This window comes from Puma concolor, chromosome B3 (assembly GCF_028749965.1).
Source record: "Puma concolor isolate L17-30 chromosome B3, mPumCon1.1.hap2, whole genome shotgun sequence".
Taxonomy (NCBI): Eukaryota; Metazoa; Chordata; class Mammalia; order Carnivora; family Felidae; genus Puma; species Puma concolor.
Window position 1 is genome coordinate 77,125,843 of NC_141672.1, and position 27,188 is coordinate 77,153,030.

At 50.7% G+C, this 27,188-nt stretch overlaps 3 protein-coding genes and 1 long non-coding RNA gene across 9 annotated transcripts in view; 2 read left to right on the forward strand and 2 right to left on the reverse strand.

Annotated features, from left to right (window-relative positions):
• The window catches only part of NDRG2 (NDRG family member 2), an 83,953-nt gene extending 73,046 nt beyond the window's left edge, over nucleotides 1-10,907 (forward strand). The window contains exons 1-17 of one of the 6 annotated variants that reach the window (XM_086710232.1): nucleotides 551-591; nucleotides 3,422-3,488; nucleotides 4,184-4,264; nucleotides 4,599-4,640; nucleotides 5,045-5,150; nucleotides 5,365-5,485; nucleotides 5,662-5,724; nucleotides 6,690-6,750; nucleotides 6,966-7,052; nucleotides 7,251-7,307; nucleotides 7,484-7,587; nucleotides 8,254-8,298; nucleotides 8,582-8,633; nucleotides 8,889-8,936; nucleotides 9,176-9,211; nucleotides 9,598-9,649; nucleotides 9,921-10,907. In XM_086710232.1, the coding sequence (XP_086566358.1) occupies nucleotides 4,190-4,264; nucleotides 4,599-4,640; nucleotides 5,045-5,150; nucleotides 5,365-5,485; nucleotides 5,662-5,724; nucleotides 6,690-6,750; nucleotides 6,966-7,052; nucleotides 7,251-7,307; nucleotides 7,484-7,587; nucleotides 8,254-8,298; nucleotides 8,582-8,633; nucleotides 8,889-8,936; nucleotides 9,176-9,211; nucleotides 9,598-9,649; nucleotides 9,921-10,087 (1,116 nt within the window). In that variant the 5' untranslated portion in view covers nucleotides 551-591; nucleotides 3,422-3,488; nucleotides 4,184-4,189 and the 3' untranslated portion in view covers nucleotides 10,088-10,907. Of the gene's footprint in view, nucleotides 1-550; nucleotides 592-1,708; nucleotides 1,808-2,368; nucleotides 2,467-3,421; nucleotides 3,489-4,183; nucleotides 4,265-4,598; nucleotides 4,641-5,044; nucleotides 5,151-5,364; nucleotides 5,486-5,661; nucleotides 5,725-6,689; nucleotides 6,751-6,965; nucleotides 7,053-7,250; nucleotides 7,308-7,483; nucleotides 7,588-8,253; nucleotides 8,299-8,581; nucleotides 8,634-8,888; nucleotides 8,937-9,175; nucleotides 9,212-9,597; nucleotides 9,650-9,920 lie in introns of those variants that run through there. The other 5 variants (XM_086710231.1, XM_086710230.1, XM_086710234.1 and 2 more) reach the window with 5 other exon arrangements.
• Nucleotides 10,908-16,915: 6,008 nt separating this feature from the next.
• SLC39A2 (solute carrier family 39 member 2) lies at nucleotides 16,916-19,265 on the reverse strand. Its single transcript, XM_025919771.2, has 4 exons — nucleotides 19,004-19,265; nucleotides 18,692-18,822; nucleotides 18,406-18,456; nucleotides 16,916-17,851 (listed from the first exon to the last, which is right to left on the reverse strand). The coding sequence occupies exons 1-4, from the start codon at nucleotides 19,116-19,118 to the stop codon at nucleotides 17,222-17,224; spliced, it is 927 nt and encodes a 308-aa protein (XP_025775556.1). The 5' UTR covers nucleotides 19,119-19,265; the 3' UTR covers nucleotides 16,916-17,221.
• Nucleotides 19,266-19,801: 536 nt separating this feature from the next.
• On the forward strand, nucleotides 19,802-22,832 carry LOC147580118 (uncharacterized). The gene is made up of 2 exons (XR_015252544.1): nucleotides 19,802-20,292; nucleotides 21,513-22,832. It is a non-coding gene; the product is annotated as an uncharacterized LOC147580118 (long non-coding RNA).
• On the reverse strand, nucleotides 20,839-26,876 carry METTL17 (methyltransferase like 17). Its single transcript, XM_025919602.2, has 14 exons — nucleotides 26,751-26,876; nucleotides 26,447-26,600; nucleotides 26,224-26,358; nucleotides 25,361-25,442; nucleotides 25,011-25,092; nucleotides 24,611-24,684; nucleotides 24,051-24,145; nucleotides 23,639-23,709; nucleotides 23,331-23,438; nucleotides 22,763-22,831; nucleotides 21,910-21,960; nucleotides 21,552-21,644; nucleotides 21,158-21,345; nucleotides 20,839-21,083 (listed from the first exon to the last, which is right to left on the reverse strand). Exons 1-14 carry the CDS (start codon nucleotides 26,829-26,831, stop codon nucleotides 20,972-20,974), a joined length of 1,395 nt encoding a protein of 464 aa, XP_025775387.1. The 5' UTR covers nucleotides 26,832-26,876; the 3' UTR covers nucleotides 20,839-20,971.
• Nucleotides 26,877-27,188: the final 312 nt, after the last annotated feature.

Here is a 27,188-nt window from a genome sequence, read left to right on the forward strand (position 1 = left end):
AACACTTGGCACAGGATTTTTTGTCTAAACAATTAAACTTCTATAGACCTCATTTTTCTTAACTTTCTGTCTTTATTCCCTCTCCCACCTACTTCATCATATGCTTCCAGAACGGATATGACCACCCTTCACACTTCTTTGAATTGCATCTATACAGTGGCTGGCACACAGCAGGCTCGCAAAACTGTTGCTTAACTGAAAGTACAGTTTGAAGCTGCTTCTGGCCCAAGAGAAGGGAGTTAGAGATTACCCTGGTTGGGCGACTTATGGCTGGGCTGGGACCTACCCTGACAAAGGGAACCCTACCTTAGGGCAGAACCAGCCTCATTTCTGCCTGCAGGAGCTGAGACCCCTAGGCCTCGGAAGCAAACAGATCCCAGTGGAAATTTCCCACCTCCTGCCCGCCCCACGCCCCTGCGTAGGCCCCTTATCAGGTTCCCCCTGAGTCATCCTGACCCAGAGACGAATTTAGATGCTGGAACCTCCAGGTCCTTCCCTCCCCCACTCCAAGTAAGACTACTTTATACACATCAGAGAACACTGCAGGCGGAAGCTCTAGGCATTCTTTCTTCCCCAGCTCCTGGGGGGCTGGTAAGACCTCTCTCCTGCCCTACACAGCTCTGTCTATGATCCTAAGGCTTGCAAGCTTTTCCTTGTCCAGGAGAGTGTTAAACTGGCGTCCAGAGGGGAGAGGGGACTAGGCAAGCTGCCAGGGTGCCCAGCCTCTGGGCCAGTTTCTGAGGGAAACAGTTATGAAGAGGGTGGGGGGAGGGAAATGAGGAAAACTTCGATGTTCCAAATTGGGAGAAGGTTCGGGGGTCCTTTAGATATGAGGTTGTTGAGACCCGGGGTTTGATCCTGACCAGTTCTCCTACTCTGGGTCACCTCCTCCCTCTTGGCCCCTCCTTCTTTCCAATAGACCCTGCCAAGTGGGGATGAAAGGGGCATTGATGTTCCTTGGATGGGAGGGGGTTGTGGGTGGTGAGGGGGGTGGGGGGGTGGTTCCCAGGCAGGAGGGGGGAGGGCAATTTGGGGGTCTTGGGGGGGGGCAGCTTGTGCTGGTGTTGCGGTTGGCAGCTCCACTTCCATTGGCCATTGTTCCCAACTGGCCTGCCGCCCAGCCCCCGAAATGGTAACTCAGGAGCCAGGCTGAAGGAAGATGGGGTGGGAACCCTGGTGGGGTGGGGGTGGGGGCGCTGGAAGGGTGCAGGTGGGGAGGAATTCAATCTGGTTTCCTTTTGTCTAAGACAACTTAGGAACCCCTCGGCCACCCAACTATCCCATTCCAGGTGGCCTTCCTCTAGGGGCACAGGGAGGGTGCATCTAGGGTGGGGGTCGGATAGGGCTAGTGAGCAGTCTAAGACCGCAAACCCATCCCAGGCCCCGAAAGCGACACGCAGCAGTCTCTGAGAAAACACCGCCTGGGCACTGAGATACAGCCGGGCCGAGCCTGTCTCACCCTCCTCCTCTGGGCCGGACTAGGAGGGGTTACCGCCGAAGCCACAGGGTCTCTTGGGTTCCAGCCCGGGACACAGCGTCCTCCCCAAGCCCCTACTCCACCCCCGCAGAGTTAACTCCGCCCCCACGCCTGTTTACCCTAGAGTCAGAGCCCCTGGGGGTCCCTGGCCCCTCCTCCGTCCCCCCTTGGGGCCTTGACCCGGGAGTCCCCGTTGGCCATCCTCGCCCCCCCTCCTGCGATCTCCCTCTATTTATAGCGGCCCCCCGCATTCCCCGCCCCCCCTCCCCGCCTTGTTTTCCAACTTCTCAGCAGCCGAGAGCTGGCGTCGGGACGCAGCACAGAGAGGAGGTACCAGGACCCTGGGCACCCCGAAGTTGAAACTCCTGCGCCCTCGACGACCCCCACCCCCACCCGTCGGTGCTAGCACACCTGCCCCTCCCAGCGGGCGAGACCCTCGCCTCCTCTGCGGCGATCCCCGCCCACCTCCTCCTTCCTTAACCTAGCTCTGTGTTTACGGGCAAGCGGAGTCGAAATCGTGGGGTGTCAGCACCCTGGGTTCGTTTCCCCCCCTACCCGTCCTCATACTGGGTCTGGGGGCGAAGGAAGGAACCACAGTGCGATAGGCAGATCCAGGTCACGGGTGGGGGCTGTGTGGAGGGCAGGCGTGAGGATCCCCTGCAGGACTAAGGGATCCCCGCACACCCCACAACCGCTGGGTTGCGGGGGGGATGTCGTGGGGAGCGCGAGCAGAACGCGGAAGCACCCAGCAGTTTGCTTCCTTTAGGGTACCCCTTGGGTCGCCAGCCCAGCCCCTCCCTGAGCGGCAGACAGCCTGGGGCGGGATAAAGGGGGGGGCGTGTTTACTGGGGGTCTGGGGCGGATCTGCAGGGATCTGTCGGCCCGTGGGCGGGCTGGGGCGGGCCGGGGGCGGGTCTGTGGGGAGCCCGAGCCGGGCGGGCCGGAGAGTCAAAGGCAAGTGAAGGTGGAAGCGGCCGCGGCGGCAGCAGGTAGGGGGAGGGGCGGGCGAGGGGCCGCAGGGCCTGGATGGCGCCAGTCGGGCCGGTGGGCGGTTTGATCCCTTTCCCTCGGAGCCTACCGCTCGGGGGAAGGGGCCCGCAAGGAGGGGGCGCTGCGCTGCGGCGCACAAAGGCGGAGGCTCCGCGAGCGGCAGGGCGTGTTTGGGGCGTGCGCGAGGTTGTGTCCAGGGTCCCGGGCGCTCCGCGCCGGCCGCGCTAGAGTGTCGGTCCCCACGCGGGCGAGCAGCGTAGGTGCGGACGGGTGCAGGTCCGGGTTAGTCCCATCCTTCCTACCCATCCCTTCCCAGCTGGCGCTTGGCCCTTGCGGGTCGTCGGGGCGGGAGGGGCGGGGGGGGGTGCTGGGAGGAGACTGTGGGGCCGCCCTCCCTTCCCTTCTCCGCTCGGGGCACCCACACCGAGACTGGGTGGAGGAGAGACTCGAAGGCACGAGGCTTTTTAAATTTCCTTTTTAAACGTTTAAGTGCGAAACAGTCATGCTCAGCTACCCTCATCTCACTTGAGAGCTGTCAAAAATCTTGAGGATCCCCTAGTCCCCACTTGCAGTTTGCAAATAGGAAATTGAAGCCAAGAGAAGTAACTGAGTGGGCCAAGGTCACACCCTCAGCTACAGAGCCGGGACTAGAATCCAGAGGTTCCGACACAAGCCACGCTCTTTCCTCCACATCAGCACTTCCTTCTCTCCTCCCCCAGCCTGGGCTGATACCTGCTCTCCGTGTTGCCCCGCAGGCCCCTCCAGCCTGTATTGATTCTAGCTGAAGCCTAGAGAAGACATGTTCATTGGACTCAGGGGTACAGATTAGGGAGGGTTAGTGACCTGGGGAGGGTGGGTGACCCAGGTAGTCCAGATCTTGGCTGAGGCTTTCTGTCCCTAAAAGACCCAGGGTCTGTCTCCCGTGTCATTCACCTCATTGCCTTGTTTTCTCAGACCCCTGAGCCAGGAGGGGAGAGAACCCTGACCCCTGACCCCACTGCATCCAGCCAATAGGAGCCCAGTAAGTGACCCCACCCCCAGGCTGCACAGGTGTTCTGCTCCTCACCAGCCCCACTAATGTTGAATGTATGCTAATTTATTCACAATGGGGAGGGAGGGAGAGTCTTGGAAGGAAGGGAAGCATTGGGTCAGTTGGATACAGGTGTCCCTTGTTCTTCTTTTCTTTTTTTCTCTCTCACCCTCTTGGTCTTGGTACTTGGGTCATTTTTAACCCCTTTCCCTTTGAGCTGCTGACCTTGATGTTTAGTTGAAGGTCACAGTTAATTATGAACTCTCACTACTCTGTTCCTTAGTATCATTGGCGTACCCAGTCACTGAGCCATGAGTTTCATCCCTACCTACTCTGGGAGTGTGGGGTGGCCCCTAAATATAGCATGGGAAACCCGAGCAACACTCCTGCCCCACCCTGGTATTTCTATGCATGACAGGAGAGGGGGGTCTGGAGGTGTGGGTGTTGAGGGATAGCCAGAGGGATGGCGAGTCTGAAGAGAAGTGGTATCCTGAGTCCTCTGCCACTAGCCTGCCTTTCCAGCAGCCTGGACATGGAGCTGGGGGCGAGAAAGGCTTGATGTGTGCTCCCTCTCCTAGGGCCCTCTGCACCCTACACTGTCCTGGGCTGAGAGAGGGAGCCAGGTGTATGAGATGTGCAGGGGTGGAGGCAACCTCCCCAGTTTTGGTGTTTCTTCATCCTACCAGGCCACCATGGCGGAGCTGCAGGAGGTGCAGATCACAGAGGAGAAGCCGCTGTTGCCAGGGCAGACGCCCGAGGTGGCCAAGGTCAATAGAGACCCTCCGACTCCCAGGCCCGAAGTCCAGGCCTGCGGGCATCCCCCTCGCCTCCTGCCTTCCCAAATCCATGATCTCTTTCTAACCCACACCCCTGTTTTCTCCACCTGTACCCATGTCTCTCCCCCATACACCACAATGGGAGTCAGGCCTTTGTCCTCTCACTGCACTAACCTTCATCCTCTCCATGTCTCTTTTTGTCATCTCTTTCTGTCTTTCGTCTCGGTTGGTCTCTTTGCCTTTCTTTATCTGTGCCTGTCTCTCCATCTATGACTCTACATGGCTGTGTGTGTCTGCGTGTGTCTGTCCGTGTGTGTCTCTCCAGGAGGCTGAGTTAGCTGCCGGAATCCTCCTGGACCAGGGACAGGTAACAGCTTGGGAGTAGTCCCAGGGTGGGAGGAGGGGTTCTCCTGTCTCCCAGTAGGGAGAGGACTGCTACCTGGCTCTTTCTCCCCTCTCTGCTCCCTTTCATTCCAGTGCTTTCCCTTTCCCATCTCTCCCTTTCCTTCCTTTTTCCTCCTCCTCAGAGTTCCTTGGTGCTCTCCCAACTTTTAGGATTCTTTTCCACCCTCTGAATCATCTTCCACTGTTTTATTTACCTGAACCAAAGTCTTGCTGATCCTATTTCTAAATCTTTGTTCCTGTCTCCTCACTTTGCCCCTCCCATACCTCAACTCCCCGACTTTTGACTTTGACTTTTGTGGGCGTCCTTCTCTTGCCTCTTTTTCCTCTCAGCCTGACTCCTCCTGATGGTGACCTGTTTTTCTGCAGACTCACTCTGTGGAGACACCTTATGGCTCTGTCACTTTTACTGTCTATGGCACCCCCAAACCCAAACGCCCAGCGATACTCACCTACCATGATGTGGGACTCAATTGTAAGGACCTCACCTTCCCCTCCCACCCCTTTCTGGGAAGAGGCTGGTGGGAAGGGTAAAACCCTAAGGGATGGGGAAGGGTCAGCACCCATGTGGCATGTGAAGGGGAGGTTCTGTCCTCTGACTATGGCATGAAAGAAAGAGGGTGGGTTCTGACTTCGGGTTGCTTTTCCCTGGCTGATTCTACCATCGGGGTGATGGGGATTCTCTTTAGATAAATCTTGCTTCCAGCCGCTGTTTCAATTCGGAGATATGCAGGAAATCATTCAGAACTTCGTGCGAGTTCATGTGGATGCCCCTGGAATGGAAGAGGGGGCTCCTGTGTTCCCTTTGGGGTGAGAATTAGCTCCCTCCTTCCTCACTGGGCTGTGAGGCACAGGGGGTGTGGGGAAGAGTGGACTCAGGGGAGGAGGAAACAGTGGAGATTCCAGGAAAGGATGGATAGGACACCCTGAGGTGCGGGGCAGCGGGGACAGGTTGGCATTTTCCTTAACATTCTTCTTTTCCCCAGATATCAGTACCCATCTCTGGACCAGCTGGCAGATATGATCCCTTGCATCCTGCAGTACTTAAAGTGAGAAGCCTGGGTACCCCTCCAAACCGTAGTTCTCTCTCTGTCTGGCATAATGGTGCCCTTAGATCTCCTGTGTCCACCAGGGTTCCTAGACGGGTTGTGGGCTCTGTCCTAGATATATCCTTCCTCCTCCATGCCTCCACCTGACTGTTGAGAGGAAGGGGTAGGTTTGGAAATGGACTTGAATCAGCTGAGTAGCCCTAATGGATAGAGGCAGGAAAGGGAGGGGTTATGTGTGGCCCTGCCTTAGGCTGAGGAGGGGCTTCTCTGATTCAGAAGGTCGGAGGAAGTGGAGGGGTGACATAATTTCAAGGAGCCAGATGGACTTGTCTTTCCCTCCTACTTCCCCTCCTCCACACACACACACACCTGGTGATCTGGAGCCCTCACACCCTGAGTGTGAGGGAGAGAGGGAGAAGGAAGGGAAAGCCAGGTGAGCCTCTGTGGTATGTATGCTGAGTGCAGAGGACTCCCGGCTTGGCTTTTCCTGGGCACCCGGGCCATGGGCAGCTCTGGTTTGCCTTGTTGGCTCTGTTTCCCCCATTGTCTCTGTTGTTCACTGAAGTTTTTTTTTTTTTTTTTTTTTTTTTAACATCTTGCTTCAAGTTCCCTTCTTCCCAGTTTCTCACGAGGAACCAGGAACTAAAACAGAACAAGTTGAACTAGCTCTTGAGAATTGAGAATGGACACAGAGCTATGTAGGAAAACAAGTGGCTGGTTGTTTGGGGGATGGGTGTTTCTTTTCAAGACCCTGGCTTCCCAAGAGAGCTGAAGATAGACTTCAGGGACCTACACTGACTACCAGTGTCAATTGTTAGCTCCCTGGCGCCTTCCCTTTTAGCACCCCTCAAGGGAAGATGGTGTTCTGTCCTTTGTGCATGTGGCCTTGGGAGAGAGGGTGAGGAGTTTGAAAAGCCAAAGTTTTGGACACCAGGGCCCATTAGACATGCATTTCTCTTTCACAGTTTTTCCACAATAATTGGAGTTGGTGTTGGAGCTGGGGCCTACATCCTGTCACGATATGCTGTAAGAAATAAAAACAAAAACAAAAACACAAAAGCAACCCAGACAAGGTTTAAGGCCCATGGCAGACTGATTAGGAGAGTGTGGTTTAATAGTATGTGTTTGTGGGGAGGGGGTGGGGGGCAGGCCCCATGGGCCCCTAAGACTGGCTGGAGCTCAGTGGGAAGGAATAAGGCCCTGCCCAGCCTCTGATTTCCCATCCTCCTGCTACTCCTCAGCTTACTCACCCGGATACAGTCGAAGGTCTTGTCCTCATCAACATTGATCCCAATGCCAAGGGCTGGATGGATTGGGCAGCCCACAAGGTTTGGAGGAGCCTGTGGGTTGATGTCTGGTGGGGCGGGGCTTGCGTGGGTCCAGTTAGGCTCTACTAGCATAACTGCTTGGCCTGTGAATGTCAAGAAAGGGGAGTGGAGCAGGGGAGATGTGTGTGTCACTTTGTAGCCTGGGTTTCTTCTCCTCATGGTATCCTGAGCTTGCTCACCTGCCCTTTTTCCTCATAGCTAACAGGCCTCACCTCTTCCATTCCGGAGATGATCCTTGGACATCTCTTCAGCCAAGTAAGTGGTTGTGGAAGCTGGAGGAAGTAGAGGGGACCTTGGGGTCTTGAATGCTTGGGGTGACTCCCTTAGCTGGGACGGGGTCTGGGGAGGGAGGAAAGCGTGGCTCTTCTCATCCAGTAACTGTTGACTTCTCTTCTCAATCCTGATTTTTTTTTTTCTCTTCATTCCTTCAGGAGGAGTTGTCTGGAAATTCTGAGTTGATACAAAAGTACAGAAATATCATTACACATGCACCCAATCTGGACAACATTGAACTGTACTGGAATAGCTACAACAAGTGAGTGGGTGGTGTGTGTGCACACAGGTGAAGCAAATGTAGAAGCAGCAGCTGGGGGTCGTGGGGAGGTGCAGAGAAGGAGAGCAAAGTCTGGGACATACACAGTGCGAGGAGGGCAGGATTTGGTGTGCAGCTGGGGCAGCTGTGGCCCAGACCCCGTGGAATGAATTATATGGAGCCGTCCCCCTTTCTTCTGTTTACTTCCCTTGGATTTTTGGATTCCCAGAAGTGAGATAGATGGTCTCTTGTCCATGTGCCCTTCCTCCCCCTTCACTGACCTCTGGCCAGAGACCTGGGGCAAAAATGACCATAGGGATTGTGTTTGAGGCCTGCCTGCCACCTTGGTTCCCACTTTTTTTTTTTAACTTTATTTATTTTGAGAGAGAAAGAGAGCGAGAGCAAGAGAGAATCCCAAGCAGGCTCTGCGCTGTCAGTGCAGAGCCTGACGTGGGGCTTGAACTCATAAACTGTGACCTGGGCCAAAGTCAAGAGTCAGATGCTTAACCAACTGAGCAACCCAGATGCCCTTGTTTCTCACTTTTAATTATTAATATTTGACTGTAATTTCTGGGAGGAAGAGAGCTTCCTCAGGGAGGAGATGGCTTCCATCCGGATAGACAGCATTGCCTGCCTAACATTCCTGCTCCTCTTTGAACCCCTCTCTAGCCGCCGAGACCTGAACCTTGAGCGTGGAGGTGCTGTCACCCTCAAGTAAGACGTTAAGAGATAAAGCTTTGCCTCTCTCTCTGGATCTTCCCTAGGTGCTTATATTCTTTAGAAGGAAAGTCTTTTAACAGGGAGTTTTCTCGTTACCTCCCACACTGTCCTATGAAGCAAATCTCACTGTCTAGGTCCATCCCCCTTTGAATTGTCTTGGTAGGGTCAGAAGACCGTCTCCTCTTTGGAGTCAAACATTGTCTAACTGCTCTTCTGGGAAAAGGCAGGTGACAGAGCACCAGGGCCTTACCCTCTTCTCCCGACACTATGCCTCTAGGTGCCCTGTGATGCTGGTGGTAGGAGACCAAGCACCCCATGAAGATGCAGTGGTCAGTAGGGAATTTTGGGGTGGGTGAGGGAGGGTTGGAGATCCAGGGTGGTGGTCAGAGGGGTATCTTGCCAAGAGGCCAGCTCTGTTTGGAACAGGGAGAGTGACTGTGGGGCATAAGAGGTTGATTCCTGGTAAGAAGGAAATGGGTACGAGGCTGATGGGAAAGAAACTGGGATCTGGGTCCTTGGGTCCCTTCGAAGGGAGGGGCCACAGGGAGTATGACCTCATTCATTCAGCCTCCTGCTTACTCCAGGTGGAATGTAACTCAAAGCTGGACCCCACCCAGACCTCTTTTCTCAAGGTCAGTAACCCTACTCCATACCCCGCCTGACTCCTGGCCCCCTGTCCAGAGCCATAGATCCTCTCTAGATTTAGCTTCTAGGCCTTTCAGGTCCTGCATGGGAGCAAGTGGGGCGGATAAAGAAAGCAAACCCTGAGGGCCTGGAGTGGGGAGGCTAAGGAAAAGAGAACCTTTTCTATCTCTTGGCATGGCTCCGTTTATTTATGTCTTCTGGATGGTTGTCTCTATCTCCTGCACAGATGGCTGACTCTGGAGGCCAGCCCCAGCTGACTCAGGTGAGTACCCCTGCCGTCCATGGGATGGGATATTAGTGACTCTGAACCATACACTTTGTCGCTCATCCATTTGCCACTCATTCCACACCTAACCTGCCATGGCTTGGGGTTCCAGCTTGGCTTCTTTTTCTTTTTTAATGTTTATTTATTTATTTTGAGAGAGAGAGAGTGAGATCGTGAGCAGCAGAGGGGCAGAGAGAGAGGGAGAGAGACAGAATCCCAAGCACTAACAGTGTGGAGCCTGGCGTGGGGCTCGATCTCACGACCCTGGGATTATGACCTGAGCTGAAATCAAGTCAGATGCTCAGTTGAGTCACCCAGGCAACCCTCCAACTCAGCTTCTAACCTCACCTCACTGTCCCCCTCTCCTCTTCTTACTTCCACAGCCAGGCAAGCTGACCGAGGCCTTCAAGTACTTCCTGCAAGGCATGGGCTACAGTGAGTATGGGAGTCAGAAGCTATCATGAGAACAGTGATTGCTGCACAGGAGTGGGGAAGGGATGGGCACTGGGGGGGGTGGGTAGGAGGGGGTGGGGGAAGGGAACCATTTCAGGCTAGTTCTGGAAGTTACCACCGTCTGCCAAATCATTGACCTCCCGCTCCAGCCCCATTTGTGACTCTCGGCTCACCCAAGCACCCCACTCTTGAGTTGCCAGCCTCTCTGTCTCACCTCCTTTATGCCTACCTGCTCATCCTTCTGTCTCCACAGTGGCCTCATCCTGCATGACTCGCCTGTCACGATCGCGCACAGCCTCCCTGACCAGTGCAGCATCCATTGACGGCAACCGGTCCCGCTCTCGCACCCTGTCCCAGAGCAGCGAGTCTGGAACTCTCCCTTCAGGGCCTCCAGGGCATACCATGGAGGTCTCCTGTTGAGTGACCTTTGTTGCCCTGGTGTAGGACCCAGCCCTCACCTCCCCCAGCACTAACCTGGGAGGTGCATAGGGCACTGGGCCAGAGTAAGGGAAGATGGGCAGATCATGTGGGGAGATGACCTTGATCTTTGATTGCTACCCTAACCTTGACCTCTAACCTGTGATTCCCCTCAGCTCCTGGGAGAGATGTCCCAATATCTCTTAGGGACCCAGACCCCTAAAGTATCCCTCTCCCTCATTGTGGTGTTAAGGTGGTGAGGGCACGTACCCCTCTCCCTAATCTAGGTGTCTGTTGATAAGGGACAAGAGGTTGTTGTAGTTGCCCATGTGCCTCCACCAGACTCTCCCTACTTATCCCATTGCAAGGGTGGGGGACTTGGGGCCAGGACTCCATTCACCAAATCTGATAGGGCTTCTCATGAACCCTTCAGATCTCTGACGGGTATGGACCTAACTGAATGTGTGTCAGGGGAGGCTTGCTGGTGGGTTAATGGTCCTCAGGATGGTATAGAAACACCCAGTGTGTGAAATGGAAGTTGGAATGGGAGGTGGTGGGCAATGAGCAAGTATGAGGGAAGGATCGGAGCTGGGGCAATAGGAAGGGGCCTGGGGCCATTGGCTGCACTAACTTTGGTAGCTGTCTAGACAGTGTGTGTCTAGAGTGGGAGGGGGAGGGAGCTAAGCTGGGGCAGGGCTGCTTGGGGCTTGTCATAGGGGTGGGAAGGGCTATCTTGGGGCTCTGACCACACTGTGTTATGTGTGGAGGGTGCCCTCCTGTGTCCCACAATTTCTGCTGTAATAATAAACTGTAGAGGAACTGAGTGCCATTCTTCCTTGTCTGAGTATGCCCGCATCATGCCGCTGTTCATGACCCCCTGCCCAACCACATTCTCTTCTCAGATATGGCATGGACACTTCACAGAACGTGACTACATGGTCACTGGCCCCTATTCCAATAGGATGGTATTGTCCTTGATATTGATAGTATTTTCAAGTTTTGGGAGAGAGGAGCTATGTAGGTTTTATGGGACTTATTATTAGTTAGTTGATGTCACCAACATCATGATCTGAAGCAGGAAGTACAGAATACTGGCTGAAGTGTCCAAGGACATCTTGTGACCACTTTCCTGCAGGATCCTCCCTAGGGGTCACCTAAATTCTATTTTATTTTATTTTACTTTTAATTTTTAAAACTTTATTTTGAGAGAGAGAACTTGTGCAGGGAAGGGGCAGAGAGACCGGGAGAGAGAGAATCCCAAGCAGGCTCCACACTGTCAGTGTAGAGCCTGATACAGGGCTCAAATTCACAAACCATGAGGCCATGACCTGAGCCAAAATCAAGAATTGGACGCTTGGCCAACTGAGTCACCCAGGTGCCCCTAGATTCCACTTTAGATGGTTCAATAGAATCAGTAGGCCAGGCCTCACGCAGTTACTACAGGGGTTGGGTTGGTCATAGTTGACCCCAATCTGAAGACTCCTTCAGGAGAGCAAGAACACAAAGGATTTCCTCTCAGGAATCCTACTCCCCCATGAATCCAAGAATTCAGGGAGTTTTAGACTGTGGTTCTCTGAGAAGCTTTTCAACAAGTATGAACAATACTCAGCAAAAGGACTTCAGATATTGTGGCTGTTGCAGGCTGATTCTTGGGCTCTTGGGGCACAAAAAGTAAAAAATGGGAAGGTACTTTTTTACAGTGTTATTGTTAAGAGTGCTGTGGATGGAATATTACAAGGTCACTTGCCGGAGTACTTTCTAGAGTACTCCACACACAATTATGTGCTTTCCTCAATGAAACTGAGCTGAGGACTAATGTAGCTTGCTGTCTGGTGCTGACACACTGACATGGAAGGGAGGCATGGAATATGTTACTGACTCTTGAGCATTTCGTCACTCTCTCAGGACTGAGACTGCTATAAATGCGTGAGGCCAGGACTGGAGGGGGCTGGGGTCTCAGGTGACTCGCAGGGTTATAGAGCTAGCTGTTGATGGCAAGTGTGTTGGGTGACCTCATGCCGGGCAGGTAGCAAAGAGTGCTTTAATGCCACCCTAAAGAAATAGCACAATTGGAATCACTGGACTGACTAGCTCCTAGGTAAACAAAACGTGACAGAAAGGCAAAGAACTCCAACCAGCATCAGCCTTGCCTGGCAAAAGGTGCTACTGTGCATTATGGGAAGGAAGGCAGGTCTTCTCACACAGAGAACACCGTTAGCAAGGTAATCTTCAGAAGAGGGAGGATACCATGTGTACATGTGTGAGTGTGTGTGTATGTATCTGTCACGCAGGTGGTGTGTGACATGGTGGTGACTGTGTGTCTCTCTCCTATAAATGTGTCAGCATGAGAAACCCAAGAGCTAGGAAGAGGGAGAGATGTTTTCTGCTGGGAGCAAGGGAGAGGGGGTTCGCTGTCCTTGTCTGACCTCTTCACTTTGTTGGTCCTAGACATTCCAGGCTAGCCCATGGGGACGCAGTGCCCTCCTGTGGTTGGCATGGTTCTTCCTAACTCCCCCCCCCCCCCCCCCAGTCTCGGTTTCCCTCCCAAATCTCCCAGTGTTCTTTGTGATTCTATGCAGTAGCTACATAGGGAAGCCACGGTCTGTGGCTCCTGCCTGTTCTGAAGGTCAGAGCTCAGGAGAGGTGAGGTGACTTCACAGAAGGCTGAATCACAAACTCCCTACTTTTTGTCTCTGCTTCAGGCTTAGGACTCCTGTTTCTCTCTTCCTCTCATTCTCAAGGGATGTGTTTCCCTGACTTCAGGGATGGAAGTCCAAGATAGCTAAGAGAGGGTTTACTGGGAAAGAGAATAAAACTAGAAGACTACGGTGATGAGAATCTTGTGGGTCAGCTTGGAAAGTCTGGAACTCATGAAGAGATTTGAAAGAGTGAGTCTCTGAAAGTACACACAAAACTGATCCTGCAGTAGGAGGGAGAGATGTGAAACTTCAGAGGGCACTCCTTTACAGAGTTAGGGCAATGCCAGAGTGGGAGACGCCACCTTTCTAGAGATTTTGGTACTAAATGGAAAGTGAGAATCAGTTCTCACTAGAGGCCAGGGGTGTGGTCAAGGTAAATGGTGCCCAGAGCAATTACGTTGTTTGCACCCTCTCTCCTTGCCAACATCAGAATTTCCCCCAAACTGGGTAAATAAATAGTAAAGGTAGAATGCATTCTATATTTGACATTCACTACATCTAAAGATAGTAATTCTGAACAAAATTGAAATTAAAAGGAAGTAGTCAGCAACTGGCCTCTTTAAGCATCCCTGCAGACTGGGGCCTGGGGGGGTACCACCTGTCTACACACCCCTTTTGCTTCACCTTTGCAAGTGGCCACGGGCTCCTCCCTCAGGTGCGGGGGCAGGGAACATGAGGGTGCCTGACCAGCTGGCGCACATACACTCACACATACCAACCCATTCTGATTCTGGCAACCATTCTTCGAACTCTAAAGCCGGGAGCAAGGGACCGTTTCCTATGGGCACTGTCTCCTGTGAGGGAGGCAAGACACTGGCAAAGGGGTGAAGTGGAACGGACTGTCTCACAGGAGTTAGCCTGGAGCTCTCTGGTTTTGTTCCTGGGGCATCTTGTTCACAGGTGCCCGTCTTTGGCTGACCTCCCATCCTGCCCCAGGATATTCACTAACCTCCATTCTCTTTGATGCTGTGCCCCATCTCCTCTCCTTTTCTTCACCGACTGTCAGCTTACAACTGTAAAAACCCAAGCCTTGGCCTGCATGCAAATGAAAGGTGGGGGAGCTCCCAAGGGTTACTTCAGGGAACCATTTATTGTTGCAAAAGTGGAAAGTTGGTTCTAGGTGGGAGGGCAGTTGGAGGTCTCATTCTTCCGGCTTTTTTTTTTCCTGTTTAAATATATAAAAAATACATGTGTGGGGATGGAAAATAAGGGATGGGGAAAGGGCACAGGGGTTCAGGAGACTTGAATACACTTCCACATAAATTCTTTGGTGACTATTGCAACTAGCTTCTTCTCTATCCTTTTCCCCAACCTGCATCTTTCCTCTATTTTTTAAAAACTCTCATGATTCTAAGGTTTTTCGGTTACAACCTGTCAAGGCTGAATGAAGTGTGTCAGAGTTTACTCCTGAATCTGGCTTCTAGTTGCCAGGGCTCAGCTATCTCTGCTCTCCCTCCTTCCCCATGGCTCTCTTACCTGTTCTCACTCCATCCTTCCTCACTGCAAGCTCATTTAAAGTCACTTTCATCTGCTCCTTTATAGCCCTCTCTGACTCCTCGCTGGGGATTCATAGCTTTTGGAAATGATCCGATTGTTCCTTTTTCTGATCCTGATGTTCTCTCTAGGGAGCCATTGTCGAGCTTTATTCCAGCTCTTGATATGATATGGTTCCAGCTCAAGATGGTTCCTGTCCTGGTTAGTAGGTCTTGGGAAAGGAAAGGCGATGGCCGTGGAAGGAAAGAGAGTGCTGATGGCTGAAAGCACAGGTGGCTGAAAGGGAATGTAAGGGCTCCTGGGCTGGGAGGAGGCAAAACGTGCATGACTCACCCTTGCTTGAAATCTCCCAACCTCTGCTCATTTCCCTCAGATGCTGATAGCATCAGTGACCCAGAAACATATGAGGAGCCCAGGGTCCCATGTCCTCAAGTCTCCTTTCTGTAGTCCTGCAAATCCTTTCCACCTGAAGTAGCTACAATTGTGTCCCTCCCAATTCAGCCTTGAAAAGGCCTGGCAAGACCACTCAGGTTGAAACTAGCAGACAGTCGATGGCATGTTGGATTTGAGCCTCCAGATTTATGTGCCTCACAAGACTGATATGCCTGCAATGCACCAACAGGCAATTTTGTCCTTTGGCTTCGCTTTGGGCATGAGCAAAAAGAGACCCTGGCAGTAGATCACAGAGTAGAAGTGGAGTGAGGGTGGGAGGGTGCTCCTCTAGTGTCCTCCTGGTCGGATCCCTGCAAACTGGTTGTATCCCTCCTCTGAGGCCACAGCTCTTACTGGACGCCCCTTTCTCATTTCTGCTAACTGTTCCCTTCTCTTCAGCCGGGGTAGCAACTTTGTTTTTGCTCATCCCCCAGCGGACACTTGCGCCACCAAGCACAGGAATGTTCTTTCTCAGCCCCAGGGGATTGCACCATCCACTCCTTGCTCTGTCCAAACCCTGCCCACACCTTCCTATATACTCCCTTTATTAAACTTGCCTCAATTACCCATGTGCTCTCTGCTTTCTTCTGAGACCCTAACACATAGGATGGGGAGGTAAAGGGAAGGAAAGGGAAGGAAGAAGAGAATCTATATAGTTGAGTTTTTCTTAAAATCAGAGAAACATGGGTTGGAAGCCCACCTAGCTATGTGATCAGGTATTTAACTGTTCTGCATGTGTCTCCCTCAACTTACAGCAGGGATAATACCTACTTGGCAGGGTCAGGAAGGTGAGATCATACTTGTGAATGCAGTAGCACAGTGCCTGGCACATAGCAGGTGCTCTGTGTGGAGACTCTATTATTATTACTACATCTGAGGCTCTGTTCTGAGTACATATTACGTTACCTAATACTGATGGGAAAACAGAATAGGATGGTATTTCAGGGAAATGGTTTCTTGTATCAGACATTTTTATTTAGTTGTACCTGAACCTTGCCTTCTCACTCATCCTTGGGTACGTAAGCTGGGCTTCTGAGGAGGTTTGTGTATCATAGTTTGTGGGGAGGGGAATGGGATGGACTGGAGACAACTCTGGCAAGAAGGAAACTCGGGAGACCTTGTCAATGTGAAGGTGACTTGGCTTCTGCAACTGTCAACATCAGAAGGGGCAAAGTGGGGAGAGTGAGTTCACAGGGTACACCTTCTCTCTTCCTTTTTTTTAAATGTTTATTTATTAACTTTGAGAGAGAGAGAGAGAGACAGAGACAGAGAGAGAATGAATGGGAGAGGGACATAGTGAGAATCCCAAGCAGGCTCTGCGCTGTCAGCCCAGAATCTGATGTGGGGCTTGATTCCACAAACCATGAGATGAAATCAAGAGTCAGACACTCAACCGACTGAGCCACCCAGGCGCCCCTCTTCCTCCTTCTCCACTAAGTCTGCAATACTCCTCCAATTCATGGGCGAAGGGGCTGGGTAACAGGCAGATAATTAGCTCCGTATTTGTCCTTGGTAGTTTTTAAGAGATGTAACACAGTGTAGGGGCTACTTGAACTGAAAGACAGATGGCCTAGTTGGGAGGGGCCGGAGGCAGAGGGGCAGGTAGAGCAGGCAGAAGGAAAGCCACTAAGTTGTGGCAAAGCCAAGTAATCGCCCTAGGCATTTATCTGGCGCCTCTCTCCCTCTCTAAACACTGCTTCTTAATCCCGCAGCTCAAGGCAGGTAGCTGGATGGAGACAGGGGCTCAAAGGAGAGCAATAGCATCCTCGAGGCCACACAGGGCTCAGTGTGAAAAATAAAAGCCAGATGAAAGGAGGCTCTATTTAGCCTGATCTCATGAGTCTTTTGGACACACTGTAGTTGACTGATAATAGGTACTGGGAGTGACGTGGGTGTGGTTAGTGTAGGAAAAAAATCTAGATCCCGTGGTTTCTGTTTTTACACCTCTTCTCTCTAAATGCTGGGAACTCTGGCTCAGTTTCTCAACACCTGTGGGGAAGACAGGAGCAGGTTGTTGGAATTTCAGCAATGCTGCCATGTTTGGAGGGCATGGTCTGCAACTGACAGAATGTCTAGGGGCCCGGATTCCAGAAGAAAATACCCCATCCAGTGTCCATTCTCCCTTTCCACTCCCCATTCCACCACTTCCTGTACTGGGCAGCTCCTAGGCAACCTACAGAAAAGATGTATAGCATGGCTGAAGGGGAAGGGTAAAATGGACATTTTATTGTTTACAGTAGCATAAATGGGACAGGAGTCAAATCTAGAGTGATTGTGTTTATATCAATTCTCCAATTTATAGGCACTCAACTTAAACATCTTTCTCTCAGTCCTGGATGAGAAATGGCATCTCATGTAGGGAAAAGCTGGGGTCCAGTTCATGTGGACGATGCCTAGTGAATGTCACTTAGTCTCAGTAGAGAAATATCTGAGGGCCAAAGCTGTCTGGGAAGTGTCTCCCAGGGGCAGGAAGGCCATTGTAGATAGGTCCATCAGAAGAATCAGGAATCTCTCAGGCCCACAAAGCAATAATGGCCATGAAGGCAAAACCGGCAGCTACACAGCCCCACTTGGCCAGAGGGGCCTCGGGGCCAGCTAGCTCCCGGGGCAGAATTTCTAGGAAGGTGACATACAGAAAGGTGCCGGCTGCCACACCTTCTAACACAGCCTGGGTTAAGCCACGCCCCCCTTTAGAGTCCCCCTGAGTCACAGCCAGTCCTAGGACCAGGCCCAGGGGGGACATGAGAGCCAGTGACAGGATGGACAGCGTGGCCCATCGCGAGCCACTGCCTATCTGCACCAGCCGCAGTCCTACTCCAAACACTATGAGCCCCTTGTGAGCCAGGACTGCGAGACAGAGTTGCACGGTAGCTGCTACTGTTGGCTGCAGCCCCACAGCCAGACCTTCAAACACTGAGTGGAAGGAGAGGGAGAGCAAGAGGACAAGGGCTCGGAGGGGACCCTTTGAGGGGGAGGGGAGAGGTCCATGGCTGTGGAGTCCAAGGACGTGAGCCCCGTCCCACTCCTCCTGCACTGTGACCCCTTCAGCAGCCCCAGGATAGCACTGCAATGCCAGCGACTCCAAAAGGAAGACAAAGAAGAAGCCCAGGGAGATGATGAGCTCTCCATAGGGATACTCCATCTAGGAACAGAAAGAGGGGCTGTGAGGTGGGAAGGGAAGATAAGAAAGTACACTGGGTGGCCATGGGAGTGGGAGACCAAGGAGAATGGGAAATGTGGGGCTGTGCCCAATTAGTAAAATCTGGCTATTTGCCCGGCCGGCTCTCACTCTGGCCAGTGGCCTTATTACCATCTGCTTCAAATGTTTCCAGATTGATGTGGCCTATGGTGCAGAAAGAAGGGCAGGGGAATGAAGCCAAGAGCAGGTATGGACAGTGACAACCACCACCCTTGAGGGACTAGGGGACACAAAAGTGATAGGGTTAGAAAAATGGGAAAAGAATGTGTGGCATGTGAAAGGGTCCAGAGAAAGAATGAAAGAGTAAAGCAGAGTTTTTTTAGGGCGTCCACAAACCCAAAAGGATTGGGTGGGCTCCTCTTTGGTCTGTGATGTCTGAGCTGAGGAGCAGAGGGGATTTCTGGTTCTCCTCACATACTTCCCTCAAAAGGGTCTGGGTGGGAAAGGAGTTTCGGCTCCACTCCCGCTCCCGGGAGGGACTGGCAGGAGATACTTACCTGTGCTGAATCGGCATCATCAGAAACACTTCCCTCCCTTTTTGTCCTGTTCTAGGGTGAAAAAAGCAGCAATCAATGGAAGATGGAGCTCAGCTTCCTGTCCTGCCCCTTCAGCTCCACTGCTTTCCTTAAAGTCCAACCTGTTTTCACCACGCCACAGGAGAGCTGTCTTCTTCCCTGTCCCTCCCTGCTGGTCCTCAACTCTGTCACCTTTCTCCCTTCCTCCCTTGGTTCTGCTCATCATTCTGGCCTCCTGGCTCTGCAGCTCAGCATTTCTGCTGCTCACCTGCATCATAAACTTCTGGATCTCTGATTCAATTCCCTCCAGGGCATCAGCAGTCATGTGCATGAACCCTGCTCCCAGGAAAACACCTGCAGAAGTGCAGCCCAGGAGGCTGAGGACCCGGCGGTGACGACCTAAAAATGGGGAAAGTTACAATCTAGTTGGCAGTGAGATAGAAAAGGTGACAAGAGAGAGACAGTGGCACACAATACCCCAAGCTTGGGGATGATGAGAGAATCAGAGCAAAGCATCAGGACGGGGTGACAGGGTTGTTGTCAGGATTAGGTCATGGGGACATGTGCTGCAGGGCCATACCTGTGGCTGCATCCAGCTGGAACCATTTGAAGCAGATGGGAATAAGGCCACAGATCAGAGTGAGAACCAGCAGGGCAAACACGCAGCCAATTTTTACTCCCAGTAGTGGTTCCATCCTTGGGGTACAGGGTGAGCAGAGGCCTCGGGATGGCAAATGGAGTTACAATCTTCAGAGGAGTGCTGTCTTAGGTGGTCAAAGCTGGAGTAGCTCCTCTCCTGAGTTTCAGGAGGCTCTTGGGATCCTCCTCCTTTTCGGTGTTGCCTCTGCTTGCGCAGCCTTGCATAGCTGACTGGGGCCTTGCCCCAGATTCCCGCCCTCCCCCTACAAGGAGGCCCCTCCCCTGGCTCATGCCTTCCAGAACTTGGAAACCAGAAACTCCAGACTCCCTGCCAGGCACAGCCTGTGCTGTAGGTCCTCTTCTCTTCGCTGCCATGACTAATCCAAATGCTGTGGACAGTCTTAGTTCATGCCTGGGGCTGGTCTAATCCAAAATGGGAGTTTGGGGAGGGCCTTCCCAGCTGTTTTGTACTGGGGACACCTGGTCCTGCCTTATTCAAGACACTTCATCTAAGACTTCCATACCCTCTCCACCCCACCCCACTCCCTGTCTCATGGGTTATGCTGATATCTGAACCCTCCCCTTTCAGAGGGGATTTGGGGCCACTTTCAGGTAAGGAGGTGGGGCTGAGAGGTGGTGCTGCCACCCACCATTCTGTGGAAACTAGATGAGCGGACTCCCCTTTCCTGTAACCCCAGAAAAATAGCTCTAGGCATGGTAATGTCTAGTGGGGAAGTTGAGATTTCTAGTATTACAACACTGATGCTGTTCCAGCTTTTGACTGTGCCTATTTTTGGATGTATGCAGATCTTCCTCAATGTACGATGGGGCTACATACTTAAGCCTCCTAAGCTGACAATGCATTTAGTACACCTCAGCTACCAGTCATAGCCTAGCCTACCTAACTGTGCTCAGAACATTTCTATTAGCCCACAGATGGGCAAAATCATCTAACCAAAGTCTATTTTATAACAAAGTGTTGAAATTCCTTATAATTTACCAAATACTGTACTGAGAGCAAAAACCAGAATGCTTCTAAGGGTGCCGTTTACTGTCGCTATCGCGTGACTGCCTGGGAGCAGGCAGTTGCCTGCCAGCAATACGAGATGATCATACCACATATCGCTAACCTGAGAGAAGATCCAAATTCAAAATCCAAAGTACAGCTTCTACTGGATGTGTATCACTTTCATATCATCTTAAAGTTGAAAACTTGAAAATCAAGCCATGGTAAGTAAGTCAGGGACTGTGTGTATCGGGGTAGAGGGGTGAGAACTTTAAGACAAGGAAAGTTGCTCTAGCTCTGAAACAGGAAGGTCTCGGGGAATGCTGAGAAATGAACCAAGCAAACTGAAGGGTCCTGCCTGGATCTGCAGTGGGGGGAGATGGAAAATTCAGTCTTGATGAGGACTGACACTTGAGGAAAATATATCCAGCAAACTGGGGAGCTGATGGACCCTGAGAGAGACAGAACGAAAGGAGGGAGAAAAACACAGAGGTGAGGCAGCTGCTGGCCCCCTGTTCAGGTGGCCACCTAACAACCATGACATCTGCTGAGCCAGTGCTCAGAGAGCTGGGGGCAGCTCTCCCCACCTCTCTGCCTCGGGTGACTTCCCTGGGCAGCCCTGGTCTCTGGCAGAGGGAACAGTACTCTTATGGGAGAAGGTGAGCTTGAGATCTGTATGGGAAACAGGCACTGAACATCTGAGGATTCTCTTCGTCACAGGATAGGCCATGACAACTGACCTCTGTACCTTTTAAGAATCACAAGATCCATTTCTACTCTTTGCAAACTTTTTATTATTAAAATTCAAACAGATACATAGGGCTGCGAGTACTCCCATCCTGGATACCAGGTACCTTCACCCTTGGCAGGCCTGTGTAAGCAAATACTTGTTATGCATCCTCGTCAACTTCCAGGGAGATCTTTAGCAGGGTACGGAGGAAGCTCCGACTCTGAAGGTGTGATCACAGGTAAAAGATCTCCCCAAGAGCTGACACGAGCACAGCGATACAAATTCCTATGGAAAAGGGAAGTCAGTGTGGGCTGCAGGGTCTTGCCTCCTCCCCCTAATTTTGGTCACACCCTTTATACCTGCCATGCCGGTGGGCTGTGATCACAGCATGCTGCATATGCCCATCTGGACAGCACAGGTGACAATGCACATGGCGTGGCCGTTTGAGGACAGGCTGAGTGATACGGGGCCAACGATTAGCCTCTTCTGGAGACCCCCGGGCAAGAATTACCATGGAGAACTTTTCCTCTTTTAGATTCTTCTTATTCTAAGATAAGGACATAGAGACTATTTGGAGGAAAAAGAGATGGGAAAAAAACTGTCCCCCCCCCCCCCCCATCCCTGCAGCCTTTTCATAAGCCATGCACATTCAGGCTTGAAAATCTCCAGGCTCTTCTCTGACTTCTCCAACTCTTTTTCATGCTGTTCCCCCAGGCTATTTTCACCCTGTTGCAACATTCTCAGGATACATACCCAACTGAAGGGGATGGAGTGGTAAGCCTGAGAAAAGCTACAGGCCAGGGGCTTAGAGGCTGTCAACTGGGGACAAGGAAGTTCATGTGGACACTGTGAACACACACAAAAGACATGAGGTAAGACAAACGAACCACAGAGATCATACAACTGAAAAACTCAGAATGATAGAGTCAAGAGGGGCTAGGGATATGGGAGCACAGGAGCAGGAGGCAGGGAGGGCCAGGGGAACAACTAAGAAAGAAACTGGATAGGGACACAAAATAGTATAGGGTGGCTTAGCTTTACCCTCTCACTTTTCCTGGCCATAGCTGAGTTCAGATCTTTGCATGGTGGGAAAGGCAGAAATAATACTCACTGGAGCAAAGACAAAGCCAGGTCGAGGGTCTGAAGGTGACTTCTCTTTGCCCTAAAACCAAAAAAATTAAGCTGGTGGGGGCATGCCTGGTGGCTCAGTGGGTTAAGTGTCTGACTCTTGATCTCAGCTTAGGTCTTGATCTCAGGGTTGTGAGTTCAAGCCCCGCGTTGGGCTCCATGCTGGGAGTGGAGCCTACCCAAAAAAAATATTAAGTCTGAGGGGTCTATTCTCATAATTCAATCTCTGCACTCAGTAAAGTGAGGACTCCTTTAACGTTCAATTCTGGTATTTATTAACTATGTTCCTTGAGTTAAGCTGGCTGCTTCTCTAATACTCCAAACAAAGAACTTTCTCTTTGTAGCAGGAGAAAGGCAGGAACTTGGCACATAGTGTGGTGCTCTCCCTTGTCAGCAACCTCCACTCTCAAAAAGAACCCACTCCAGGACGATTAAATTTATGATTATACACTGGATCATACTGTCCCCAAAAGATAAGGTTCTTGGCTTAGTGATGCCCTAGACAGGGGTTGGCACACTTTTTCTTTTTTAAAAGCCCAGAGAACAGGTAAAATCTGTTTTTGTCCCAACTATTTCAATTCTGCTATTTATAGTGTGAAAGCAGCCACAGACAACACACACACCAATAAGCATGGTTCCTATAAAAACAGGTGGCAGGCTGGATTTGATCCACAGGTCCTAGTTTGCTAATCCCCATAACATGTCGTAATGACTTCATATGCCTAATATCCTGAGAGTCACCCCTACCATTGTACAACAGAGTCTCTTCAGTTTTTAAGGGAGTAGCAATAACTGGTGACAGATTGGGGGTGGTTATGAAAGAAGAAGAATCCTACCTTAAGGACCAGGTCCCTGGCATCCATGAGAAGGGAGTGCCCAGCTTTTGTTCCATTCTCTACCAATATCTGTTCACAAAAAAGGAAAATAAGCACAAGCCCTGAATTACATGAAAACATAAATGTTAGCAGCTCTGTAAGAACATTCGCAGATGGGAGGAGGGGGCCCTAAAAGAAAGGGCCTGCCCCATATAAGATGGGGATGAGACCCTAAAAGAGGGATGAAGGGATCTATGCATGAGAAAATGGTTAAGAATGAACACAAGTTCCAGTGGAGAGAAGGAAATAGGTGAAACCAATGAAGCTGCTTTAAACTTAAAGGGAGGGGCGCCTGGGTGACTCAGTCAGTTAACATCTGACTCTTGATTTCAGTTCAGGTCATGATCTCACAGTTTGGGAGTTCGAGTCCCCTGTTGGGCTCTGCACTGACAATGTACAGCCTGCTTGGGATTCTCTCTCTCCCTCTCTGTCTGCCCCACCCCTGCTCTCTCTCTCTTTCTCTCAAAATAAATAAACTTAAAAAAAAAAACAAAAAACAACTTGAAGGGAAAAAGCAATTTCAACTCACCAGAAAATGACTTGTCTTGCGCCATAAGGTGTGGATTACCTCAGTGCGGTCAGCCTTGCTGGGCAGTTCACTTAGGGAAAAGGCTGATACCACCACATCGAATTGTACCTGAGAACCAAGATAAGAAACATGAATAGACCTGACATTCCCCCTGGCTCCCCTTCCAAGACTGTAACAAAGTTCTATCCTCTGATATTTCTTCTGTTCTCTTTTATCTTCTATCACTCGGTGCTGGGTAGCAGAGCTGAAGCTACAGTTTTCTGTCTGCCAAATTCCACATTTAACATACTCTAAATGTTGTCACTTGCCTTGGGTGATACAGGTAGAAACTGTCTGAAAAAGACACCTGGAACATAAGGCTCCCCAGATTCTGAGCCACCTATGGAGTAAAACAGAGACGTGGCAACTAGGACTGTATAGGTATACACTGAAGGGATCTCTCGATAAGAAACATGGTCCTAAGAATAAAGAAAAGCACTAGGTGAGGGTGAGATGCAATAGGGTAAGAAAATATTGGGTCACCTGCCCTGTTAATCTTACCCAAACCATCCACAGTCCAGCAAAGGCCTCCACCAGCCTCTGCTTGACCATAACACTGGAAAGAAATCAGACTCATTTTTAACTTTGAGCCTTCCTCTACTCCCCAGTAAAACACTCTTTCTAGTTCTCTGCCTAACTCCTTCAACTTTGAAAAAGTCCTTCCTTATACTTTCTTCTCACCTTTCAGCAGCTTCTCCGCCAAATCCAACATAGCAGCTGAGCTGTCCACACACATATATTCTCGTAGGCTCTGGCCCCAAGTACTGTGAGCAGCCCTAAGATGGCAAAATATAAATGGCCAATTTTCATGATAAAGAGTCATCCCTACAGGACACCTCTCTGCCACCAACCCCACCCCTGGGAAACAGAGTATTATTTTACAACAGTTGGAAAAACTACCAATGTTATTTTCTTATTTCATTTATAACTCTTTAAAAAGGGGGCAGACACATAAAAACTATTTGTAGGCAAAAAAAAAAAAAAAAAAAAAAAAATCTTGGTGATATGCCCTAGACTAAATTCCTTTCCTTTTTTATCTTTCTAAACATGGGTCTTTTTTCACTTGAACTTTCTTTAAGTTCTGGCCCTAACCCATATACCTTCTTATGCCATACTGAATCTCAGAGAAGAAACATTCCAGTTCCCAACTTTCCTATTCTCCCTCTGGTTTCCCAGTCTCTTGGAATGTTGTACACATGGCTCTCTAGAGCCAGAATTGACAGAGACAGAAAGATACTTACCAAGTGACAGAACCAGTACCTGAACCAAAGTCCAGTAAGGTTTGGGGCTGGAACTCTGGAACTCGAGCCTGGATCTGAAGAAATATACAACACCCCACAGTGGCGTAAGTGGACACTTATTTAGGGCCTTGGTAAATATGAATTAGGGGACCTCGGCAGAGATGAGATGTGAATGTTTTTTGATATTCAATGTAAATACTTTATAGAATGGAACCTCCTAAAACAATGATTTTAAACCTCTCTTGGGTCACAAAATCCTTTCAGAGGATAAAGAGAGCCTCTTTAAAAAAAAAAAAAAAAATCACATGCCAAGTCCCAAGAACCCTACCCCAGAAGACTATTTTATGAATAAAGGAACTGATGGTAAAAGGTTTCAGGTTGGAAGCTGAGGGGCTTTCACCTCATGGAATGCCCTGGAGACTGCTGCAAAGCCACCATCCAGTCTTGCTGCCATATACACCAGGCTCAGTTTCTCACTGTAGCTGTCAAAAAAACAAAAACAAAAACAAAAACAAAAACAAACCAGAGAGTCATACCGACTGCGAAATAACCTCCATGGCCTCGCTAACCTTTAGATTTTTAGGAAATGAAATCTTTGAAAAGAGCTCTTCCAGTTCAGCACTTTCAGTCCTCAAAAGGGAAGAGTCTTGAGCTATGAACCAGTAGCCTTTTCTAATATGAATTGTATAATTGCACTTCCCCAGTCTCCTAAAGATTTTTTTCTTCTGTAGCTCTTCTAATCCTCCTTACCTCAGTTCTTGCCAATGGTATGTAGTTTTGCGTAGGGCACGCAGCACCGTTTCACGAAGTTTCTCCTCTGACTGAGATAAATCTGGGGTGAGAACGAGAACTGGGAGTGAGGACCTAGGAAGAACATGGCTCAGATCCAATAGCTGAATATACTGCCTGTCCATTCCTCTGCAACTCCCATCGGAGGCAAAACCTCAGCGCTTAAGAGAGAAGCCAAACCTAGAGAAAACTTTCAGGTAAGAATAACAGCAACCGCCATCATCACCACCAGAATGTACCCGATAGTATTTTGCCTCTAACAGCAGTTTATGCAATTCAACTAGCCCTATCCCACAAGTTTTGTTCTCTTTTAAAAAGAAGTGTTTGGCGCCTGGCTCAGACGGAGGAACATGTGAATCTAGATCTAAGGGTTGTGAGTTCGAGCCCATGTTGGGTGTACAGGTCACTAAAAAAAATTAATACACTTAAAAATAAACAAAATAAAGGTAATCATGAAAATAACCTGAGGAATAATATTCATTCTCTTATCCCCGAAGAAGGCTTTTGTACTGGACAGGGAGCCATACGGGGATTTTATTTCACTTGAATAAAAACTTAGTCCGAATCCAGTGGATTTAGAGGAAAAAAACCCAAAGATCTAGATTTTGACAAAATACCGAAGCACCTCACTGACCTTTACCAAAGCCCCAAGACCAACCTCTGAAACAGTCTATCTTCTAGTGAGGCATCATTGTAACAACTGCTCTGGCCAGAAAGTGAAACAAGAAACCACAGTATCAATTTGAGAGACAGTAAAATTATTTCTTGCTCTTCATTTCCCACCAATATTTCAATTTGGTCTACTCTTTATTCTCAAGCCCTACCTGGGTTTTCCAAGAATTTTTCCTCAAGATACACAGCCCGTCTTTGCAACTCCTCCGGCCCTACAGGTAAATGCCGGCTCCAGAGATAATTCGTCAGTGCCCGCACCTGCTTCTCCACATTGGGCATCGCGCTCTCTATGGGCCAAAGATGAAACGCGACATCACTTGCATGCACACCCGCTTTCCGCTACTTCTCGGGCCTCCCCTTCCCACCGACACTCACGCAGCAGGAGGAGCTGCGCGGCGGCAGCCAGTGCTTTCGGCAGCTCTACGCATGGCAGCTGCAGGATGCCGGGGTGCCGGCGATGGGGCCTCTTCCCCAGAAAATCGGAGCTGTTATCCACCTGAGATACGCCGGGCACAAGGGCTGCGAGCGCCTGCAAGCCGGGAAAAACGTGCTGATTGCGGGGCAGAAAGGAGGCTTATGGCGTTTGCTAAGGGAGGAGCTCCTAAGAGCGTTATTCCTCCGAGCGGAGCTATTTTCGAGATCCAGGGTCTCTCCGAGGGCAGGGAAAGTAGGCACTCACGCGGGACTGGGGAACTTCTCTACGGCCGAGACGCCATCTGCTTGAAGTCAGCAGAAGTCTCACTGCCCTCGCGGTCGCCATGGCACCGGAGGCGAGCCGGAAACGGAAATGCTGTTGCCTGTGACCCGCACATCCTCCGCGCAGCTTCGGCACGGCGCAGCGTCAGCCAATGAAGAGAGCGAGTGCTTCCAGTAGCCAATAAAAATCGATATGTAAATCACCTCGGAGAGTTGGTGTACGCTGATGGGACCAGGACCTTGGTGCCTGGGTAACGAGCTGGAGGCGAGGTGACCTGGAGGTAGCGTTGGGACTGGTCTCCGCCTTCCGAAGTCTAGGGGCAAGGGTGGGCCATTTCCTAGGGCCTCCAGAAAAGCGCGCTAGACAGGGAACGGTATTTCTGGATGTATTAACTACCTGCGTTCCTTCTTTTTCTCTCTG

Excerpts from the sequence above, each read along its gene's own strand:
- METTL17 (XM_025919602.2), bottom strand. The coding sequence starts at position 26,831 with ATGGCGACCGCGAGGGCAGTGAGACTTCTGCTGACTTCAAGCAGATGG. Across the intron at positions 26,359-26,446 it reads CGCGCAGCTCCTCCTGCTGC|AGAGCGCGATGCCCAATGTG; the intron begins GTGAGTGTCGGT and ends TTTGGCCCATAG. Across the intron at positions 21,645-21,909 it reads CTGGCTTTGTCTTTGCTCCA|TGTCCACATGAACTTCCTTG; the intron begins GTGAGTATTATT and ends GTGTGTTCACAG.
- SLC39A2 (XM_025919771.2), bottom strand. The coding sequence starts at position 19,118 with ATGGAACCACTACTGGGAGTAAAAATTGGCTGCGTGTTTGCCCTGCTG. Across the intron at positions 18,457-18,691 it reads TCCAGAAGTTTATGATGCAG|AACAGGACAAAAAGGGAGGG; the intron begins GTGAGCAGCAGA and ends TTTTCACCCTAG. Across the intron at positions 17,852-18,405 it reads ATGATGCCGATTCAGCACAG|ATGGAGTATCCCTATGGAGA; the intron begins GTAAGTATCTCC and ends TTCTGTTCCTAG.